This window comes from Ambystoma mexicanum, chromosome 13 (genome assembly GCF_040938575.1).
Source record: "Ambystoma mexicanum isolate Mex_15411 chromosome 13, UKY_AmexF1_1, whole genome shotgun sequence".
NCBI lineage: Eukaryota > Metazoa > Chordata > Amphibia > Caudata > Ambystomatidae > Ambystoma > Ambystoma mexicanum.
The window spans coordinates 12,225,444-12,248,451 of record NC_090938.1 but is presented as its reverse complement, the minus strand read 5'-3'; the positions used below and the strand labels follow the sequence as shown (position 1 = coordinate 12,248,451).

The 23,008-nt window shown below is 47.2% G+C and overlaps 1 protein-coding gene across 3 annotated transcripts in view; it reads right to left on the bottom strand.

Annotated features, from left to right (window-relative positions):
- SORT1 (sortilin 1) overlaps positions 1–23,008 on the bottom strand; it is a 226,828-nt gene that overhangs the window by 42,834 nt on the left and 160,986 nt on the right. For 2 of the 3 annotated variants that reach the window (XM_069633006.1, XM_069633007.1), the window contains exons 17-18: positions 10,826–10,934; positions 5,490–5,546 (exon numbers count right to left, since the gene is read on the bottom strand). In XM_069633006.1, coding sequence (XP_069489107.1) covers positions 5,490–5,546; positions 10,826–10,934 — 166 coding nt within the window. The remainder of the gene's footprint in view (positions 1–5,489; positions 5,547–10,825; positions 10,935–23,008) is intronic. The other variant, XM_069633008.1, reaches the window with a different exon arrangement.

Genomic DNA, 23,008 nt, shown 5'->3' with positions numbered 1-23,008 from the left:
AATGGGTCAAGTACAGAACAATGTTAGTGGGAGAGCAGTCAACTGGGTTGATGCTCTTAATTCTACACCAGATGACAAATCTTTTCCACTTGCTAGAATAGCAGTGGCGAGTATTAGGTTTTCTGGCTTCCCTGAGGATGTCCATACATCTCTGTGGGAGATGTAAATGTCCAAATTCTATGATCTCAGGAGCCAGGCTGCATGGTCTGAGGGCATGGATGCAGTGTCCTGCCCTTGTCCTGTGACAGCATGTTGTACGGGCAGGGAAGTTTCACTGGGGGAGATAGGGACATCTCCATCAAGTGATCAAACCATGGCTGCCGGGCCCACATTGGGGCCACTAGTATCATGGTAACCTGCTCCTGGTGCATCTTGTGCACCACTTTGTTGAGAAGGGGAGTTGGGGGAAAGGCGTAAACAAATTTCCCTGACCATTGAATCGACAGACCGTTCCCCTTGGACTGGTTCTGGGGGTACCTGGAGGCGTAACTTTGGCATTGTGAGTTTTCCATAGTTGCGAACAGGTCTATTTCCGGGAATCCCCATTGCGTGAAGACGTCTAAGACGATGTCTTCGTGCAATTGCCATTCGTACTCTTCGGGCAGGGGGAAGTCTCTGCTAGCAGATTGAGTTCCCCTGGTACATGTTGTGATAGTAGGAACATGTTGTGTTGAGAGCCCACTTCCATATATTCTGGGACAGCTTGGACAGTCCTGGAGAGTGAGTGCCCCCTTGCTTGTTGAGGTAGTACATGGCTGTGGTGCTGTCTGTGAGGACCATCACTGTCTTTCCTTGTAGGTGTTCATGAAAGGCTTTCAGTGCTTTGAACACCGCTAGAAGTTCCAGCAGGTTTATATGCTTGGATGCTAAGCTCGGAGTCCACGCTCCGTGAGCAGTATGATGGGATAGGTGAGCCCCCCATTCTGTGAGGGATGCGTCTGTGGTTAGACTGGCTTCCACTGCGGGTGTGGCAAAAGTTTTCCCTAATAACAGGTTTTCTTTTGTCCACCACCGTAGCGAGAGAACTAAGGCCTGCGAGACCACCACTAGATCGTCCCATTGTCCGCTGGCCTGACACCACTGGCTGTTGAGCCACTCTTGCATTGGGCGCATGCGCAGGCGCGCGTGAGGTACCAAATAAATACATGACGCCATCATCCCTAGCAAGCGCATTGCTTTGCGTACCGTCACCTCTCGACCTGCCACATAATGGGGGATCTGAAACAGCATGTTTTGGACCCTCTCGTTGGAGGGGAAGACGAGGCCGTCCTTTGTTCGAATTAGAGCCCCTAAAAATTGTTTGACTTGGCTGGGGTCTAAGCTGGACTTCTTTTCGTTGATGGAGAAGCCCAGTTGGTACAAAAGGTCTATGGTCTTTTGGGTATTGGAGAAGCATGTTTCGTAAGAATCCCCTGTTATGAGCCAGTCGTCGAGGTAAGGGTATACCAGGATGGATAACCTGCGCAGGTGGGCCGCTGCTACTGCCAGTACTTTTGTGAATACCCTTGGTGCAGAAGCTATCCCAAAGGATAGTACTCTGAACTGGTAGTGTTTGTTCTCTATCTTGAACCTGAGGTATTTTCTGTGCGCTGGCAACATTAAAATATGAAAGTATGCATCTTTCATGTCTAGCGTTGTCATGTAATCCCCTTGTGATAACAGTGGGATTACTTCCTGCAAGGTCACCATACAAACTTTTGGGGTTTGACAAAGTTGTTCGCTGGGCACAGATCTAATACAGGGCGCATGGTTAAGTCCTTTTTGGGTACAAGGAAGTACACTGAATAAATACCTTCTGTTACCTGAGATAGGGGGACAGCTTCTATAGCTTCTTTTTTCAGTGGCTCTTCTACTTCTTGAAGAAGAATGGTGAGGTGTTCCGGTGTTATGCGTCGGTTCCGTGGCGGTCTGTACTTCGGGGAACCGTTTAATTCGATGCAGTATCCGTGGACTATGGTGGATAATACCCAACGGTCTGACGATATTCCCTCCCATGCTGATAGGAACGATGTTAGCCGGCCCCCGACCGGTGATGCATGGGAGGGGACCCGAATCTTCGGGTCATTTGTTGGTATTGGGCGTGGGACCTTTGGGGCTGGAGCCGCGACCTCTTCCCTTGCCACGCCGTTTGCCTCTTTGACTGAACTGGGTGTTGTTACCCTGGTTAGAGGGCCAGTTGGTAGCAGAGTAAAATTGCTGTTGGTTTTGCTGCTGGCGTTGGCCACGAAATGAGCGTCTATTGCCATAGCCGCGTCTGTTAGGGGGCCTAGAAATTTGGTCAAGAGTCTTGATGGTATCAAACTCTTTCTTTGCATGTTCTAGGGCCTCATCCACTGCTTTCCCAAACAGATGTGTTTGTTCTATGGGCTTATTTATCAGGGAGGCTTGGGTTTCCGGCTTAAATCCTGAATTGCGTAGCCAGACATGGCGTTTGAGAAGTATTCCCTGAACCAGGGAACGGCCAGCGGTCTCTGCGGCATCTAAGGAGTTCTTTACGATGCCCTGGTTTACAAGAGTTCCCTCTGATATTATAGCTAACAGGCATGAACGCAGGGGTTCTGGTGCGTTCTCTGCTTCGCTGCGCAGCTTGCGCCACTGTGCATCCGCGTAGCTAGCTAGTAGGGAATTGTTATTTGCAATCCTAGTGGAAAGAGAATCACGACCTCCGCCGCCTTCTCAAAGTGCATAGAGCTTCTTGCCCTCTTTGTCAGGTGGTGCCTCACTAGTGGATAGTGGTACCCCCTCTCTTTTTCTTGTATTAGTAACTACGAGGGAGTCCGGAATAGAATGTCCTCTGATGTACAAAGGGTCAGAGGACGAAGGCCTGAAGAGCTTTTCTATTCGAGGGTTGACCCCACTTACTAAGGCAGGATTGGAAAGGGAAGGAGATATTCTCCTCTTTATAGAAGCCAGGAGCGGAATAGACTGGCTAACAGGGGCTTTTTCTTTAATAACTTTCTCTACAAAGTCTATGTCAGGAAGAGTTTCCACTGTGTCTATCTCAAAATGCGCTGCTGCCTTGAGCAATAGTGATTTGAGTGAAGGTTGGTCATCTATGGGAGAGGTGTTCCAGTATGTGAATCCTTGAGAGGAGAAGGGTGAAAGACATCAGGGTCTGAGTGCATTGATGGGTATTGCCAAGGCTGCACTGATGGGGATTGCCAGGGCTGCGAGGTAGCTGTATCTTCTTCAAAAGCTCCTGCAGTAGTGTAAGGATCTTCTTCGAACCCCTCTTCCTCATGTTCTTCCTCTCCACCCAAACACTCCTCATCTTCCTGGAGGTATTGCTCCTCTTCAGTGAGGTCATATACGTCTGTGGAAGGGGGAAAACAGCCTAGGAATCTTGACCCTAGGGTCATCCTGGGGCCATTCTCTTTGTCTTTTGTGTGTGGGTGGGTCTTGCCTTCCCAAAAACCTTTCCATTTTCTCCATACAAGAATGGAGTCTTTCAAGGGTCTCATGGGGTACCCCTGAATAGTCTAGAGGGGGGAAATCAGTGTTTTCACCTTCAAAACGCTTAGAACGCTCCTACAACGTCGAGGAGAGGTTTCCGTCTCCCTCTGAAAAGCCCTCTGGTAGTTCAGAAGTGCCCTTAGATGAAGGGGGCTGTTCCTGGCTACTTTTGTGCTTTTTCGGCGCGGTATTCGACGTTTGTTTCGTCGTCCGCGTACGTTTGTCTTCGGAAACAATTCTCGCCAGGCTCTCGACAACGAGTTTGTCAGTCGAGGGCTCTGGTGTCGACGTTGCCTGCGTTGCGCGTTGTTCCTCGACGGCCGCTCTATGGAGCGTTACGTCGGATGATTTTGAGGTAGCGCCCGTGTTTGATGAAAGCCCAATCGCTGGTCACGGCTGCGTTTGGGGTGGGGCTCGAGACCTTTACGGTCTGAGGTAGACCCTGGAGTGCCCTGCGTCCCCTTCGACGCTGATGGATCCTTCGTCCTCGACGAAGAAGAGCCGTGGGTTGTGTGTTTCATCTTATGGGGCCTATGTGCGTCCTTGTCGCCGGGGTGTTCATCCCCATAAGCAGGGCGTGAGCCGAGCCTGTCGGGGCCGGGGACGGACGTCGAGGAGCGCGAGCGCTCCTTCTGTGGGTTAATGACTTCCGTGACGGACGTCGAGTTATCACCCTCCTCGTCACTTTCTGTAACAGCGGCGGCGGGTGAGGAAACTGACTTCTACATAGCGTAGTCCGCCCACCTCTTTTCTTGGTTTCAAGAGCTTACAGGCCGCGCAGCTGTCCTCTTTATGATCGAGGGGCAAGCAACGATTACAGAGCTTGTGTTTATCCTTCCAAGTGTATTTGCCCCTACAGCGTGGGCAAAACTTAAAAGGTGTCCTCTCCATAGCTGAGGCAATAATAACTGGTGATAACAACCCCAAGGGAAAGATAGGGGAGAAAGAAAGACATTCTCAAAGAGAAGATAAAAGTTCCAACCCCCACTCTCCCTACTGTATGTTGGCCGGCGAGGCCAGGCCACGTGTTCGGCAGCGCCGAAGGATCTCCTCCGCCTCTTCCCCTCCGTCGAAAACTTGCTCGGCGGAGAAACAGCTTCACAGCTAACGTCGAGGGGAGGGATCTTTAACAATATAATAAGTATAATTAAGGACCGAGGTCTGTAGTAAGTATTAGCAATGTCTCTCAAGGAGCTCCCCGTAAGGCAACCAGAAGCTGGGCGGAAAAAACAATCTGAGGGACCTCGACGCGTGAGGGATTGTGGGTACAACGCACGTCACTATAGGGATAGTGTTACAGACACGCCTTGTCGACGTCCCCTTTTCGACTACGAAAAACAAAATGCAATACTCCGCAGTGACCACTGGATGTCGGACCTATGCACAGCATGTGAATCTAAGCAGATTAACAAACATCAGAAATATATATATATATATATATAGTGACTGTGTGCTGAATTTATTTACCTCTCTTTGTGCTGGTGTAATTTACAAGTGTGTCTTTAAATAAATAATTATATACTTTTACACCAAAGCTCTGGTCAGTGTTTGCTTGTGCTACTGTATCTCTGTACCTATTGTGTATACTCCATATACTGCCTAACTCATCTTGAGAGAAGTCTGACTGCTCAGCCACAGCTACCAGGTAAATCTGGGTGGTACAGACTGCTACCAATTCGGTTTACTGCCAACACCTGTAGTCTTAAATCTTTTGCAGTGGTCCCTAAGGGAACTGCACAGGTTTCTGCCTAACATGAAGGCAGTGGACATTCATAGCAGCTTGAACCAGAGTCTCAGTCCTGCAGCAGTGTTTAATGCAATGGGATCTATGCGATTACTGCGCCGCCGAAAACGCTGAATGCCAAAATACTGCACACTTCCACTGCGGCACGCAGTGATCAGTCAAAACAGGCCAAGTAATTAATCTGTGTGCACGGATGCCCTGCGCCCCTGCCCTCCTCTCTACGTGGTTACCTCGTCTACGCATCTGTGTGCGCGTGTGCCCTGCACCCCTGCCCTCCTTGCTACATGGTTACCTTGTCTATTATGTGTCGGCCGGCTGGTGCTGTGGTCCTGCTAGATCTCTGCTTTTCCTGAAAAGCAAGCGAAAGACATTTATTTTCCCGGGAGAAGTTGTGCTTTTTCCCCCACATTCTTGTACGGAGGGAGGGGTGTAGCCCTCCACCCCCCTTCGCAGTGTGTTCTGCAACCCCTGAACCCATCATACTGTACAAGGGGAGCAGGAGACACCCCTGCAACCCTTGCTCCCCTTGTGCGGTAGAATGAGCTTTCAGCATTCGATACTGAGGAAAGTGCAGTAAATGTGCGATACCGCTCAATGCATGGGCGAGACGAGGGGCAGGGTGCTGCAACGCTAGAGCAGGATTGGCACTTTAAGCAAACATGGATTCCTTCCGGAAGGAAGATTTCAGCGGCCCTCAGCATTTAAGAATGCACGATGCGCTTCAGGGCCAGGTTTGCACACAGAGACCCCTCCCACAAACGCGTAAGCATATGCAGGCTGAGTACAGGTGAAGTAAAGCACAGGAGCCTGTGGGGGCAAAGCCCTTCCTTCAACCTTAGGAAACAGACGTACTGGTTCACGTGCAAGTTGAGAGCAACTTTGCTAACACTGGAGTGGAGCCATGATGCGAGCACAGCCATACAGGTGCAACAGGAAGGGGGACCCGTGTCTAGCACTCCTTCCATTCTCTTGCCCTGAATAGGGTGCTCTGATCAGGGAAGTGTGGGTGGGGGCGTGATTTTCTGCCCCCCACGAAACATCCTCCAAGTTACATCGTATTGCCATGCGCCCCAGGGCAGAACTAGACAAGCTATGCCGTCCAGATGAGCATCCCAGTGCCGGCCACAGCTGACTGGTTCAGCAGCAGAAGCAGGTCTTTAGCATGCCATTTAAAACGACGCCTTCTGTGCAGACTCTTGCATAGCCCTCTACCTCGCCACCCATCCTATCGTGGCATTCAAGTAGTGCAGCAGGTTGCAGTTCTAATGCATCAGTGTGTCGAAAATGTACATGGCCCCCTCCCCCCTGGAGGTGGAAGGCCCAGGGGCATAAAAGATGGGAGGTGGGATTGTAGTGGGTCCCGGACATGGGTAGCACCTTTCAGGTGCTGGCCCATTAGCATGTGGGTGTACAGGGTGGGCCACCCGTCCACAGCAACAAAAAGGGACCCAGACTTCTGAGCGCCCATACTGCGAGAAGGTGGCAGGTAACCGCTTGGCAGTCCTGCCCCCGACACCCACATCAAAGGCCCCGTTACCATCCGGACAGATGGGGGACAAAGGGCCTTTGATGCATCAAACGGGGGGGGGGGGGGGTTGATATCTGCCCTCAGGCCAAATGTTGGCTTATATCTGATGAGGGCCGGCAGCCCCCAGTCATCTCTCCTCTGTCTGTCCCCGGCACGTGCAGGAGCAGTGCTATCGCTGCCTCACAGCAAGAGATAGGCGATACTCACTAAATAACCTACCTCCCTCCCGCTAAGTAGACACACTACCAACTTGTGAATAGTGGATAAACAGGACAGGAATCAATTAACGGATTAGAGCAGGCAACAATAAAAAGGTATAAGTGCACAACAATGCTCAAAGAAAGAAGTTATCGTAGACCTCACTGAAATTAAATGAAACAAACCACAGGCGCAGGTTGCCAAACTTGAGGGTAGTTTGATGAAAGCCTAAGCACAGGCATCCACCTCGAAGGAGGAAAAGGCATAAATAATGAGAAGTTTGCCTTTTTGGCTAAGCAGAAAAGACAAGGCAGGCACCAACTAAAAAAAAGTATAATTTTACTTGACACCATATGCCTCAATGGGATGAATTGGATAACCAACCACCAGGGGCAGGCTGCCAAAACCCAAGGTGAGCTTTATGAAAGCTGAAGCCCAGTAAATGCCTCATTGGAGTCAATAACACAACCAAAACACATGGGGAGGGTGCCAAACTTCTTAGCACAAGAAAATAGGGACATAGGTGCAATATGCACTAAAATGATGAAGTAGGAAGACAAGCGTAACACAAGACCTAGCATTAGACTCATATGGTCACAACTATTACAGGAGAAAGGAACAGAGTAAGTATAACAAGTGTATTGGTTGCTACCAAGAGGACTGTTGAGAAGGTTTAATATGAACCTAATAGAAAATTATCATCAATTTGATCCATAGGTCAAACTACATTTGAACCAAAAAATATATATTATAGCAACAGCTAAAAGATGGCCAAATAATTGTGTGAAAAACCTCCCAAGGAACCGCCAGAACCAAGGAAGGGGAAACGTGTCGAGATATGAGGTCTAACCCTTTAAGGTTGACTAAGGATCAGTTAATACACAACATGCCATTATGAAGTAATAGTGGCATTCAAGTAGTACAAAATGTTCATTTCGGATCATATTTGAAAGCAAATATTTAGAAAAGATTGAAATTTGATAATAAATTTTGGCACGAGTGCTGCTCAAGAAAAAACATTGGAAAGAATTTATGAAAAATAAAAACTTGAATTTTGAAAAAGAAACAAGCTATTATTTCATCATTTAGAAATGTTTAGGAGCCCAAACTTGGAAGCATCCACATGCCTACAGTCATAGGTTATAAAACAGGCTCAGAGCCAGTGGATACACGTTTGCAAGAAAATAACCTCTAAAGACAATAAGGGACCCGCCAGTTGCCGTTTTGGCTGGACAAACCTCTTCTACTTCAGACATCGATCTACATCTGCAGTCAGCTGCCTTGGCATCCCCAAAAATGTCCACCCTTAAGCCTTTATGGACTGGATATGCGGATGACTATCTGGTATTTGACAGCACACAACACATTTTAAATGCCTTTTCCGCTTTTGTGAGCGAGAACCCATTACACGAGAACACCGCTAAGAGTTCTGCAATAAACATTAACATCCAATCGTAAGCGGGTCCCTTTCCATTGGCACATCGTATCAACCAGAACCGGTGGAGAGGATCGACTCATTTGTATATCTGGGCATCATGATTAATTCAAAACCATCCCTTGTTCCTGTGAGAGTAAGGAGCCACACCAAAGCCATTTGCCGTCTCTTGGGGCGGACGTACCTCCTCCACCTTCCCTCTGAACTATGGTGTTCCCCAAGGTTCCGTCCTCGGACCCTTCTTATTCTCTCTCTATAATTCACTTCTCGCTCCTCTCATCTCCTCCTTTGGAATCTCTCACCATTTCTATGCTGATGACACTCAGCTGTTCCTCTCCTCCTCCTTCACCACTGACCTTCATCTTAAACTCTCCTCCTGTCTCACTGCCATTAAAAAAAATGTATGACATCGCATTTTCTCCCTCTCAATACGGACAAAACTGAAGTCCTTTTCTTTCCTTCCAACACACTTCCTCCTCCCTCCCCCCTCGTTCCATTCTTCCCCCCTGCCAATCTTTGTATTTTCACCCATGCAAGGAATCTACTTTGACTCCCTGTCCTTCACTCACCACATTTCCCTCACTTCTCGCTCTTGTCGCCATCACCTCTTTAATATCCGTAAAGTCAGTTCTTCTCTTACTTTCCATGCTATCAAACTCTTAATCTCGTCCCTCTTCTTTTCTTGCCTTTTCTACTGTTCTTCTCTCTTTTTCGGTCTCCTATCTTCCCATCTCGCCCCCCCCCCCTTAAATTCCTTTACCACACTGCCGTCCGCACCCTCTGTTCTCTCTCCCTATGATTCCATCTCCAACCTAGGCTGGCTTCCCTTCCACTCCCAACTTAAATTCCATTTCCTTTGTCTCGTTTTTAAATCTCTTCATGACCTTGCCCCTTCTTACCTCTCCTCTCTTCTCTCTTTCTATGCCCCCTCTCGCTCTCTAAGCTCTGCTGATCACTTTTTACTCTGTTCCTCCTCCTCCTTGTGCCTCTTCTCGTTTCCGCTCCTTACAGCTCCTTGCCCCCCGACATTGGAACTCCCTCTCCACCTATTGCTCCTTCCGCACCTCCTTAACAACACTCCTTCACCCCCCCGACTTCTCTCCCCTTACTCCTCTTCTTTCTCCTCCCCATCTTCCTGTTCCTTTATCTCTTCCTGTCTCTCCCTTTGACTTCAGCCTCCCTTCTACTCCTCCTTCCCTTTCCCCCTTCCTATACCTCTCTTCTCTTCCTTCCCAAATGCAAATTGTTCCACATGCTGTTTTTCTGACTTGAACCATGTATATTTTATTGCTTCTATGTTCCATGTTTGATGTTTTCTGGTTGTTATGCTGTAAAGCGCTTTGGAGTAAAGTGCTATATAAAAAATAAAATACAATAAAATACAAATACAATTAAATTTGCAACCCAACTTCAAAGGGTGGATTCCAAATGTGGAACATTCTCTTCTGCCGTGCCTACGTTATTATGGGGGCAAAATAGTACCAAAGCTGCTCTAAGGGATGGAGATCTAGAGTCCGGCACTCTAGATTATTCATCCAGTCTGGAAGCCACTTTAGAGAAGAGTCCTTGGTCTTCCAGACTAGGGCAGCATCTTGAGGGCATGTTTACATCATAGGGAGGTTTCAGTGCAGTCACACCAATGGTTTCGCAAATCTCGGATGTCAAGCTTTGAAGAAAAAAGAAAAAGCTACGTTCCTACATCCAATCACTAGATCGTAATGCACATGAATCTTTTATAGATACACATGCATTACAAAGAGCCAAAAACTGAAAAAAGAAATTAAAAAAATTTAAAAAAAAAAACACATGAACCCCCCTTCAGGCATCAAATGGCTCTTCTGCTTCAGAGCTACGAAGTCCTGGGGACTATTTGCAGCAGCAGCCCAAAGTAAGCCACTTCTTGGCCACAAAGGAAAGTCACAGAGCTTGCCTTAACCCAAGGTGCTCACGTTGCAGCCTCTCCTAGTAGTCCCTGCATTTAGCATCGCGAAACTACAGCCTGCTGGCACAAGTGGCAGTGGGCAGTCCATGGCAGGAGTCAAGAATCATGATCGTAGGTCGCAAAGCAAAGCTCACATAAATAGCTAAGAGACCGATTTATCAAGATTTGAAAGCAAACTTGGAGAACAAAATGAGAAAAAAACTGAGGACAGATAGGTGCAAGGGACCAATGCAAGCAGCTCAAGCATGCATGCACGAACGAACGAACGAACGAACGAACGAACGAACGAACGAACGAACGAACGAACGAACGTAGGGCTCACTTTTTAACAAGGACTTCTTGCCAACTTAGGTTTCTTTCCCATATGAACATGCAGTAAGAGGTGCTAAATGTACCAGTACAGCAACTGCAGCTAAAGAGTTAACAGCAACAAGTAGTAAATACAGGCCAGTCAATGATAAGTAGCACCCCTGCGCTGTGCCACACTTGACTAGCTGCGACTGGCTGCTACGGAGCGATAGTTACCGAGGTTTGGGACTGCAGCAGGTCACTGGTGCATTTCCCCTTCAGGTTCTTGACCTCTCTGCTTGGGCTGATACCCCCGCTGCACTGGTCTCCTGGAATTTTACGGTATCTGAAATATTAAAAACAAAGAAACAGAAAATGAGGGCCCCAAAAAAATAAATAAATAAATAAAAAAAAAGAAAAAAAAAAGGGGGTCTTCCAACAGTCGAGGAATGCGCCACAGACCATGCAATGGAACTAGAGCACGAAGCGCTTTGTGGAGATTATCCCCATCTGCAGTAAGACTAGACCGTGGGGAGCAGAGACCACATGGGAGGGGGGCGGGGGGAGCAGGGGAGGGGGCAGGCTGAGGATGCAAATGCAAGGTAGTGGGGGCAAAGACCATAAAAGGAGCGGGTTAGAACTGGAGTGGAGACCACGGGGGAGAAGGCAGTGGCTAACACCCAGCCATGGGGAGTGCAGACCACAGGAGGGTCAACACCAGACTGTGGGGAGCATACACCACGTGGGAGGGGGGGGGGGTCACTGGGGAAAAGAGACGACAGGTTTGGGGGCACACACCACAAGGAGGTGCAAGGAAGACATGGTATCAACAGTAAGACACAGTTCAAGGGTGTTTATTGAACTTGAACAGGGGTTTGGAAAACAAGCCGCCCATCTAACCCCAAATCTGCAGATGGGAGCAAGATAGGACCATCAAAAAATTATAATGCAAGTGGAGTCTTGTCACATCTAAGGGCCTATACAAAAAAAACAACAAAAAAAAAAAACTGTTGCCAATCCTTAGGGCTAAATGCAAATAGTGTGGGAAACAAGGTTACGAAAAAGAAAGGTGTTCACAAAATAATAGGTCAGGATGTTCAGACCGTTGGCCTCTCTGCCCCAGGTTTTGAGCACAGGGCAAGGCGGGTCACTGCAGCTTAGCACAGTCTCTGAATTCTTAGCACGAGGGGCTTCAGGGCCTTCCATGCCCAAGTCTCTGCCTTTCAAAGTCTCTTGATCCAGAGGGCCTATTGCAACAAAGACAGGTTCTTTTCCCCTTTCAGAGTTTCAGAAGTACTCCATTTCTCGGGCGAGTCACTATTCACCCCGGATACCCCTCAGCCAGGCTAAGATCATTTGAACACTGTTCTTCTCCTTGGATTACCTTCATTCTGGCTCAGATCCGATTTATACAATGTTCGCAAAATAGGATATTCCTTCTCGGGTGACTCACGGTTCACCCCCAATCCCCCTCATCCAAGCTCAGATCCCTTTTAAACACACTGTCTCCTCTGCCGCATGGAGACCAAATTTCAATAGTATTTAACAAAAACGTATACATAGTTTTTCATCAAATATCTAAAACTTTAGAATATTTACAGGGTTTCACTTGACCTGTTGCAGGAACACTTCGATTTCACAATTGCCATCTTTCAGCTGGGTACCTAACAGATTTCCAAATGAGTACCCATGTGGTACCGGACCAGTGTCTACGGTATGGTATTGTGGCTTCAAATTTCAATCACTCCTCTTCGGTTTAATTTGCGTCCCCTTGCCATATACCCTTCATACACTGTTCTCTTCAGCTCTCATAAAATGTTTTAGTTTGAAACCTTGGCTTCAACACAGACCGGTCTGGTATCAGTCTCCCCAACTCAACGGCTGGGCTGACGTGACAGGCGCTGCTTTATTGTAGGAGCCAAGGACAGCACCACAGCGGCAAACTATTCTCCCTGCCATGACCATTGACGCGGGAGAGCCCAGGTATCTACGACACAAAATGCAGGATTCTTCATGTTTGATTCCTGGTCTTACGCTTCCTATTCTCGAAATCTCATGAAAGTAACAGTCTTTCGATGAAAAGGTCAAGGGCACTTCCCTCCTTTTAATCCTCATCGGTCTGGCCATCTTTCCTCTTGTATTAAACTGCCATCTTGGAACTGCTGCTGCCTCGTGTGCTTTCGTGCTCCGCCTTTTATCCATGTGGGAGAAGGGTGATGGAAGTCGGGTGTATGTGTGTGTAATGATCAGTAATTGCCTGACCATTGTATTGGGACATGTCAGGTATACGGCTCGGGTGTTAGTCAGTTTTCTCTCACAGTGAGCTGTCCGTCACAACGTGTTTGAGTGGGGAACAGGGGGGGGGGGGGGGGGGGGGTTTGAGGAGGAGGCGGTTGACTTCCTAGTAGGATGGAGTAAAAGTGTTACAGGGCAGGGGATACCACGTCTCACCATCTGATGTCCCACTTCCACTCACCGAAGACCCCTCACCAAGGTGACTGGTCCACCCCCATGAACTGGATCCAACAGCGATGGCAGTGTCCTGCCACCTGGATGACAGATCCCCGGGGACAAGCGGGTGAGACCTTCAGGTAGCGGGTGAAATACCTTCAGGTTTCTCAGAGGGGGGACATGCCAATCCTACTAAACTGGTAGACTAAGTTGAAACTGCTCTATTCAAATGCTTAGCAGATAGGGAGTGGACAGTGGAACCAGCCAGCATACAAGTGTGGCGCTACAATGCCATGGTGAATCATGGCACGAGAGGACACTAGGCTGATGTCCGCATTATGCAGGCACCACACCCCCCCTGCATCCCATTCATGCTCGACACTGCACAAGTCTAGAGTCACTTTCACAGACTTTGTAGAGGAGCAGCTGCATGCCTCTGCAGAAAATACCCCCCCCCCCACCTCCTGTAGGTTGGAGGCCTGAGATTGTGTCATGGTTGACACCAGCCGCTGTGACCATTCCCCGGCGAATATTCGCAAGGTGGTACCCACTGAGATAACCCTACCAAATGTATTCCCGAAGAGACGACAATCTGAGGGAAGAACTCCCAGAAGGAATATGAAAAAGAGCGAAAGAGGAGATGGTGACGTCACGAAAGATGAGCGTGACGCCCCGAGAATACTGGCTGAAGAGAATGCATAGACCTTATAGAAACTGATGAAGTTAAGAATCGAGTAAACGTTCATATGCGAAAAGAAGATTGCACGTATGCGACGCACTGCAGAAAATGCAAGATGCTCAATAACTGCACAGATGCTGTAACGCAAGTAGACTAAGTGATCATAGAAGGTGGCTATATGTAGTGAAGAGACTGCAGGCGAAGCAGCCATTGTATAGAAGCGGGACATCGGTGTCATGAATTTTAGTAAACCAGAACCCATGTAGAGGAAATGCAGGGAACTGTGTTGAAGCAAGAAGATGAGATTGTGGACACGAATGGAGAGGCGGTTTGGCCTGATGTCAAAGCTGAAGCAGCCAAGACTGTTCATTTATTCTTGAATGCGGTGAACATGAGAAGCTGAATCATCCCTTGTTAAGTTGCAAAGAAACACCACCAAGTGTGCCAAGTTTTAGTCATTGAATACATTTAAATGCTGCAAAATGTACCAAATCGTGGTCTCCTGTCACATGAGCCAAGGATGAAAATAGAGTTGAGTGTGGAGTCCTAGAACAGCGATAGTGCATACTAGCACTCCCTTATATTCCCAGAGACAAGAATACTCTACAAGGCCAAGTTCAAAGACAATCTTCATGGCAGAAGGCATGGGTGATGAGATTTTGGGCTAATTGGGTGGGGAGGTAAAGTCAAGTCCATCTCCTGCACCTGGGTCTGAGCTTACGTGCGGCTAAGTGAACCCAATGTTCCAGACATGGCATGAGCGTGCCAACCAATTTTAGAGGGCTGTGTAACAAAGGGCCTTATAGTTTGAGAGCCAATTATGTACCATGTACTTAATGTTGAAGATGAAATGTTTTAGAGGCAGGCATAAATTGCCCACCTGATGGTAGATAGCCAATCCCACCCCTTATAGAAAGTATACTTAGATGTTCCCCTTGAACCTATCACAACCCCTCATAGGTTTTTCTTATTTGCCACGTAGTAAGACGTCACGTCTGGCGCATTTTTCATATAGGAGGTTGTTTTTATGTGAAATGCACTAAACTCGAGCAAATGTCCGTTGTAACTCGCTGTTTAGATCATTGTTAATAAAACAGCAACCTTTGCCATCTTCCTAAATTGGTTCGATTATTTGGCGTCAGAGTTATTCTGCGTCCCCATTCATTGCATGCACGTTATCCAAAGGGTCTTACGCTCACGTGGTAGCAGTGCGGATGGTTTAAAGGTCCAAACTAGTTTGTCCCCAGTCTGTCTGACAATCGAATATCCTCAGCCATTAGCCGGAAGATCGCAGGGTTTCCTGTGGAGAGCGGCCGATAGAAATAAACTTGCAAGATGAGCTGAGACGGTGGGCAGGTCCCCCTTTGATGAAATCCCTGCCTGGTTTCCACAGGCGCTCTGTGGATGGAAGGCAAAGTGGTCGGATTGAAGGAGGAGTCGATACTGAAGGCCTCGAATCAATTAACGAACGCATGGTGAGTAGACTAAGGTGAATGGTAAATGAAAGGGGTGGGGTGGTGTGGTGTTAAACAGGAAATCTTGTGTGAAGAGAAGATAGCACCTAGAGTCCTAGCTCAAGGGAGTTCAGAAGACGTCTCAAACTTCAATGGGAGTAGAGTGAAATATATAACACGTAAACAGGTTTATGTAAGGTGACGTCTCAAACCCTGTACAGGGTACAAAGAAAAGGCGAGAGAGAGAACAAGGTGATCACAGTGTTTAATGTGTAAAGTCGACTAGTCTGTATGTTTGAGTAAAAATACCAAAGAGCAATAGAAGTTGCGAAGTAATTGGGGGAAAAAGTTGAGAAGTAATATTGATTAAAACCTAGCAAAGTGGTTAGTACCAATCAAAAGGTAGAGATTAGAGCTCATTAAGAAATCAGAGGCTTGAGCAGTGATTGATGGTGCGCGCTCATATTTGTTGTTTTAAAAGGCGTTGAAAAAGTGGCGATTTAAGCAAAAGTATAAAGGTTATTTCATAAGTCTGGTAAATATTGAAAGTGAAGCGAGACTTCTCATTATGGGAGGTACTCCTTTGAGGCACTTATGCAGAACATTACAAAACCACATGCTCAAGCTCAAACAGTATAGTGCAGAATGGGTGAAAGGCACAGCAGATAAAATGTTCATGCCGTGGCCACAAGGGGGATCATTGTCAAGAGCAGTATTGCAACACATTAATACATATTTGAACGCTGCGAACACGGTGAAGAAATTAGAGAAAAGGTTAGCGATTCTAGAGCTCTGGGAAATGTATCAGGAAGAAAGGGAAGACCCGCCACCTGAGGAGTGGATGCTTAGTCAGCAAAAGGAGGACGGTGTTGAGCCTTCAGCTCCCCTTACCTCGCCCGAAGTAAAAGGAGGTAGTCTGGAAGAAATATGGTTATATCCTTTAAAGGAGTTGAAAGCAGCGACAGGGTATAGTACTCCAATATACGAACCGCCCGCTCATAGCAGCGATGACAGTGCAGAGGAGAATAAGAGAAAAGAAGAGTTCTGTAATATCATACAAGACAAAGAAGAAAGGAGTGAACGGTCGAATGTGTCGACAAACCGAAAGGGAAATTAAGAGATGGAAAGGTGAGAAGGACAAAGCAGATGAGATAGCGCTCGTGAGGAACGAGTGGCTGGGAGGATAGATATTACTTAAACATAGATGGGAAAAGCATTGAGGAATTTAAGCAAAGAAGATACGGATGCGCAAGAAAGAAGAGACAAAACGAGAGAAGAGATTGAAAAACGAGCAGAAAAGGAAGAATAGGTAGCAACGAGAACAGATGAGAGAAAAAGAACGGGCAGAAGAAAAAAAAGTAGGACAAAAGACAGGGATAGAAGAGAAAGCAGCACACAAGTTCAGGGACAAAAGAATACAGAGACGAAGGGAAGAAGAGGAAAGAAGGGAAGGAGTAAGGAGTGAAGAATGAAGACAAGAGGAAGAAAGCATTAGTAAGGAAGCAAGAAAGCGAAAAGAACTAGATGAAGAAATAGAATGAAGACGACAGCAGGGTCTTGATACCAGTTTTATTCGTAAGGAACCAGAAGGGTTTGATGCTGGAAATGCATCGGAGGGACAGGGCCTCCGTATCCTTGTCCTTTACTGTTTTTTTTATCGTGTGTTCGGTCGTGTTTTCCGCACAGGAGTTCAGGTGGGACTCCTGGCGGTGCAGCTCTCTTTTGGTTTGGTGAACGGACCCATGGGATACCCTTATGGCACCCATGGGTAGGGGTGCAACCTTGTGCCCCTAGTGTGTTTTTGGGCACCTGTGTGTGACCCACAGAGCAGGGTACGGGCTGGTAGCAGCTCTGTGCCGAAATGACTGGTGCCCTGAGCATCCTCCATTTTGGGATGCCCTGGCCCAGTCATTAGAATCGGTAGATTCCTGATGGAGACAAGATGGCCCCCAAGGCCTCTTGCCTTCCAGCACCTGTTACCTTGATCTTCCCGAAGTCCCGGGAAGCCCTGCCTCTGTCCCTTCCCCATGACTGGCTGTTGGATGGAAGTTCCATATATGATAGTGTGGGGAAGTGCCAACCAGATTGGCTGGAGCCTTCTCAACGACCGTATGTTGTGGGTACGCCTGTGGGTGGGACCTGGGTGAATGGAGTGTGTGACGAATATGCATTCTATGTTATGGGTGTCTAGTATCTGGTGTTTGACACAATGACAGACAGCCCTGCCCGAAACCAGTATGAATGCAGTGTGGAGTGTTGAATGGCTGGGTACTTGTCCCAATACACATAACTTGTTGTGATTGTCTGGCGAGAAGTGGAGGGCCTGAATGCACTGTGTGCCTGATTGGCTGCCTACCTGCATGAATGCCCTTAGTCGTGATTGGATGCTTGAGTGTGATCCAGCGGAATGAATGGGAGATCAACAGTATATCTGGGGGGTGTGCAGTCATAATGTCGACAGTCAAAATGTCGACAGTCAAAATTTCGAAAAAAATAATGTCGACAAACAATAATGTCGACAAACAATAATGTCGACATTTTTCGATATTTTTTCGAAATTTTGAATTTATTGTATAAATAAATATATATATAAGATGTGTTGAGTATGAGGGGTGGTTGGGGGGGACCCCCCCCATAGTAAATGATACTATTTTTATTTATTTATTGACTAAATAAATAAATAAATATATAATTGGTATGTGTTGAGTATGAGGGGTGAAAGGGAGGTTGGGGGGAAGTGGGGGGGTGGCAGGGGGGTGTTGGGTGAAGGGGGTTGGGGGGGGGGACCCCCCCCCATAGTAAATGATCCTTTTTTTGGTTATTTATTTATTGAATAAATAAATAAATATATAAATAGAATGTGTTGCATATGAGGGGTGGGAGGGTGGTGGTGGGGGTGTGGGGGGGTTGCAGGAGGGTGTTGGGTGAGGTGTTGATAGTTTTAAGGGTTTATAGTCATAATGTCTAAAAAAAAAAGTCGACATTTTTTTTTCGAAAAAATGACTTTTTACATTATAAGTATAGGATGTCGACATTATTATTTTCGACATTTTTTTTTCGACATTATGACTATAAACCATCTGGGGACCTCTCACTGCTAGAAATTGTGTGCAGAAGCTGAAATCCACTACGACGAGTAACTGAAGCTTGACCTTGAAGCCCTGCTGGACGAGAAGAATTGCTGTTGCTCTCCTTCACAATCTGAAAGCTGCTGTCTCTCCAAGAACTGACCCAGAGAGGACCCGGTAAGGCGCCCTCTTCCCGAGCTACGAGGGACCATCGTGCACCAGCTGATCTTTGCCAAAGCTCCCTGGTAGACCTTCGACAGGCTGCCGACCCGAGACGGGGACTGCCGCGGAATCCCAATGAGGAGCGCCCGGACTCTCATCGGCCACTGTCGACGACCGCCGTGCTCCCGTTTGCCTAAGAACTTAATTTGATCCATGAACACTCGTCTGTATCGCCGCCTGCTTTATCCCGCTGGAGAACGCCCGACCATCGACGCGCCGAGGAGCGCCCGCCGGTGGGTTTCCGGCCACCTACAGACCACAGTGACGCAGGCGACTCGACGCCTTTGTTGGGCCACAGTTCTTCCTCATCTCTTTGCGGTCCAGAACTATCGTCACCGAGGTGCCCCGCATGCCTCTTCCTTGCAGGACGCCAACGCTCTGTCGTCAACCAGCACCGCTAGGAACGAAGCTGCCACTTCACCGCCGTAGTTCACCCTGTTCTCCGTCAACGTTCGACAACCCGTGACTCCTGCCTTAAAGGGAGGGCACTCAAGAAGAGCCGTCGATTCCCCCGACGAGGAATGCTACAACGCCAGGTACTTCGGGGCTCCGGAACTATTGGGAAGTCTATTGTGAATATATGGACTGGGCTTGTATCTTTCTTCTACAGGTTGCCCAGGTGGGGGGGGGGGGGTACTCCACACAGAGCTGTGTTTAACGGTAGTGATCAGTATTCTGCCAATTGTTCAACCATCTTGCTTTCCTCCCTCTCTCTACTGCTGGTTTCCTCTTTATTTGATCTGTGCGTCATTCTGACTGTATGCACTTTAATGAGATCTGATAATATTTGTGGTAACACTTTAGAACTGTATATATTTACCATTGTTGATTTTCTGAGCACAAAGTGAGTTATTGTGATAGTGTACATAACCTTGAATATTAATTATATAAAGACTGTTTTAACCAATACAGTGTGTGGACATTCCTTTGTGGGGGCTTGGGGACTACACTGTACTTGGGAACCAGCCTGCATCACCTCCTGAGAAGCTAGGCCTTGATTGCTCGACCACGTACCAATAATAGTGAATCTTGGCTGGGGTCCTCTGTACCACTCCTCTACCATATAGAAAGCAGAAGTACAGACACCCCCCCCTTCAGTCTTTACAAAGGGCCAAGCCCAGAAATACAATGGGACAGAATAGAAGAGTTCCTTCTGATAAAGGAAGCAACGTCAGGGGCATCTATAGTATTGGAAGAAGCAAGCTTTGATGCGATGAGCATCAGAGACAATCTAATCAAGAATTAAAAAGGAAGGAAGAAAATATGGAAGTTGAGGGAGAAGCGATCAATCCTTAGCATTTGAGTTACGAAGGGAAGAAGAAATTCCGTTCAGTCACGAATGTAGAGCATTGTCCTTTTACAGACTGAACCTAGACAGAGGTGAAGGGGATGATAGTCACACTAGTTGGGGACAAGACATGTCAGATGAGGAAAGAGTTCATACTTGGGGTAGAAGGAGGCAGAGCGTGCGCCCCCGATGGAAGCCTGCAAATAGATAAAGTAGTAAGATGTTCGGATCTGTAGCAACCCAAGAATAGGACGCCAGATCCCATAGCATACCCAGAGCATCTCCGAAGACGATCGTATAGTGAGAAGGGAGAATCACTGCCATTTGTGAGCAGGTTAAGGTCGCTACCGACAAAGAGACTGACAGGGATGATCGTCCCGGCCATGGACAGACCAACGATGGGAGCCGACTCTGGGTTGGGGTTTACGCAGTTTCCCTGATTGGAAAAAGGAGGAGCAAGACCAAAGTATATTCCATGGCCGCAGATGGACAGGGATAATTTAAGGTGCAAGCTCCCGAGTTCGACTTGGTGCTGGGACATGTATATACGAATTAGAAAAAAATGGCAGGAGGAAACTCGCTGGCCATAGGGGACATAAAAGGTCTCCTGGCAGCTATTCTTGGGGAAAGAGCTGATGACATATGGAGGAGAGAAGGATATTCAAATGTTATAGCACAAAACACAGCGCATGACGGAGCACCGTTTAACAATTGGAAAGCAGATATTTGGAGGTCTCTCAGGGTACAGTATCCCAATACTTCAGATATGGGTGCAATGAAACGTAAGATGAAGATCATACTGCTTTCATTCAGGATATTCAAGAGCAATGGCAACCGGAAACTCGCAAGCCGTGGGGAAAAACAGTGGCATTATTTTACCACATTTTATGTCTGAGCCAATGCAGAGACAGATGAAGAAACAAGTGGGAATGGAACCAAAACCGTGGGCTGAGCTATAGCCGATGATAGTGATGCACTATCGGCTATTGCAAGAGAAAAATAAAGACGAGACTAGGAAAAAAAAAAAAAAAAAAAAAGGAGGAAGCCAAGTTGGTTCAGAAAAAAATGTCAACATTTGCCATAGAAGGGGCAGTATTGACAAGCGGAGAAGGATTGGGAATTTAGGAAGCAATGGGTGCATCGCAGGCGAGTAATCAGCGCCCGATGGACCAAGGTGGATTTGGGTTTGTGCCACGAGGCAGATGTATGGGCTATACAGGAAGAGGATTCCAAAATAATCAAGGTGGGTTTCAGAATACGCAGAAACTCAGAGTACCCAAGGGGGATACAACCAAGGGGGACTTGTCAGACGAGCACCCTCAATATGTTGGACTTGTGGGATGACAGGGCAACATTGCACGCTGTGTGGGAGCCAACGGAATGTACAGAATGGGCAATTTTTAAGAGGCGGTGGAGGGTGACAGCTTATTCTCCACCATACAGCACAAACTACGGAAGGGTTCGTCCAAGATCACACATTGCATCAGACACAAGCGCCGTGAGTACAGCGAGAAGAGCGAGTGCAAATGAATCCCCCACAAGGGCATTACAACAAGCCCCTATGCAGACACAGCAGCACGCAAACAAATGACAAGTACTGACACCCAGAATAGGAGGTGCCTCTGTGGTAGGAGGAAATCCTTTCACAGGGACGGGGATGAGCCTGTACCCACAATAGGACAGCTCACAGGGTGACTTGATGTGTTCAGTACTATCTGTGACAGCAGACCCCCAAGAGGGATGTCACTATAAGAGGCAAATCCTTTTCTTTTCTAGTATACAGTGGGGCTACTCGTTCATGTATATGAGAGGGAAAATATCCAATGTCCGGAATTGCCATGAAGAGTTCTCTGAAACTACCAGTCGAGATCCTTTTACTAATGAATTACCAGTCTCTATATAGAGTGAGAGACAGGTCTGTTCCTTTGTTGTATTCACAACAGACACTGGTTAACGTTTTGGGAAGAGATTGGAGGACAAAACTAAACATGATGATTTCATTTACTGATCAATGGGTAGTGTGCTCCACTCCAGGAGTACACTATTTAAACATGGGCGAATGTACACTGGCATTCACTGGGCAAGTGGTTCTGCAAGGCGTTCCAGTAGACCGAGATGTTTCTGTATGGGGTGAGCATCCTATTGACATGGCTACCTGGCCTTGTGGGAAAGATTGTAAGGATACCCGACGAGTTATTGTTTAGAGTACGCATACCCATGGACAAAGGGGGTCCTGGGGAGGGGGCATGCAGACTATCCCTATAGAATTAGAAGCAGTCATAGTATGAGGGGAAATGGCAATGCTCTAAGGAGTAGATGAGGAGGGTAGACCATGGAGAACAGTAATAGCTCTCGAGGAAGGGTACAGATTGACCCACATAACTGATGAAATTTAGAGAAGACTGAACAGACGATGGAGTGGTGTTCTTTAGGAGCGTCACATACTGGATAAGACTAGAGAAGCCAGAAGTCCCACAGCGAATGGCGATAATGCGGCAGCATCCAACATTTTTTCAAGTAGACTTGGAGAAGGTGCTAAGCGTCCTTTGGACCACAGGCCCTCATGACGTAGGTTTATTAAACGGAATAGGGGAAAATACATTAAAGTTGAAGCCAGGAGCGATTTTACCTCAAGCCAAACAGTACCCCATGTCTCGAGAGGCTGATGAAGGTATATTTCAGACCATTTCAGCACTGATGAAACAAGGTATTCTGGTGCCATCGGAATTGCTATGGAATACCGTGGTGTATCCGATCAAAATATATAAAGGGAGGATCGTGGAGATTTATACAAGATATGAGACAGATTAACCAGATTCTAGATGCAGAGTTTCCTTTAGTTCCCAACCTGGTGACGATACTATGCAGTATCCCAGTAGAAGCCAGATATTTCACAGTGATCGATTTGAAAAATGCATTTTTTCTCGATTCCCATTGCACAAAGACTCTCAAAACTGGACGTCATTTACCTTCTGCCAAACTCAACTGAAAAAGCGGTTTGCCCCAGGGGTACTGCGAGTCCCAATCGACCTTTAACAGAGTCCTACAGAGAGATTTAGGCAATATTGATCTTAAGAGTACAGTGATACTATACGTAGATGACATTTTAATTTGTAGCACGACAGAAGATGAGTGCAGACAAGATTCTATTCAGTTGGTGACTATTCTAGCAGCAGACAAGGAAAGTTACAATATTGTCAAGAAGCGGTGTTGTACATAGGGCAGTTGATTTCGCATGAAGGAAAGAAGGAGACACCT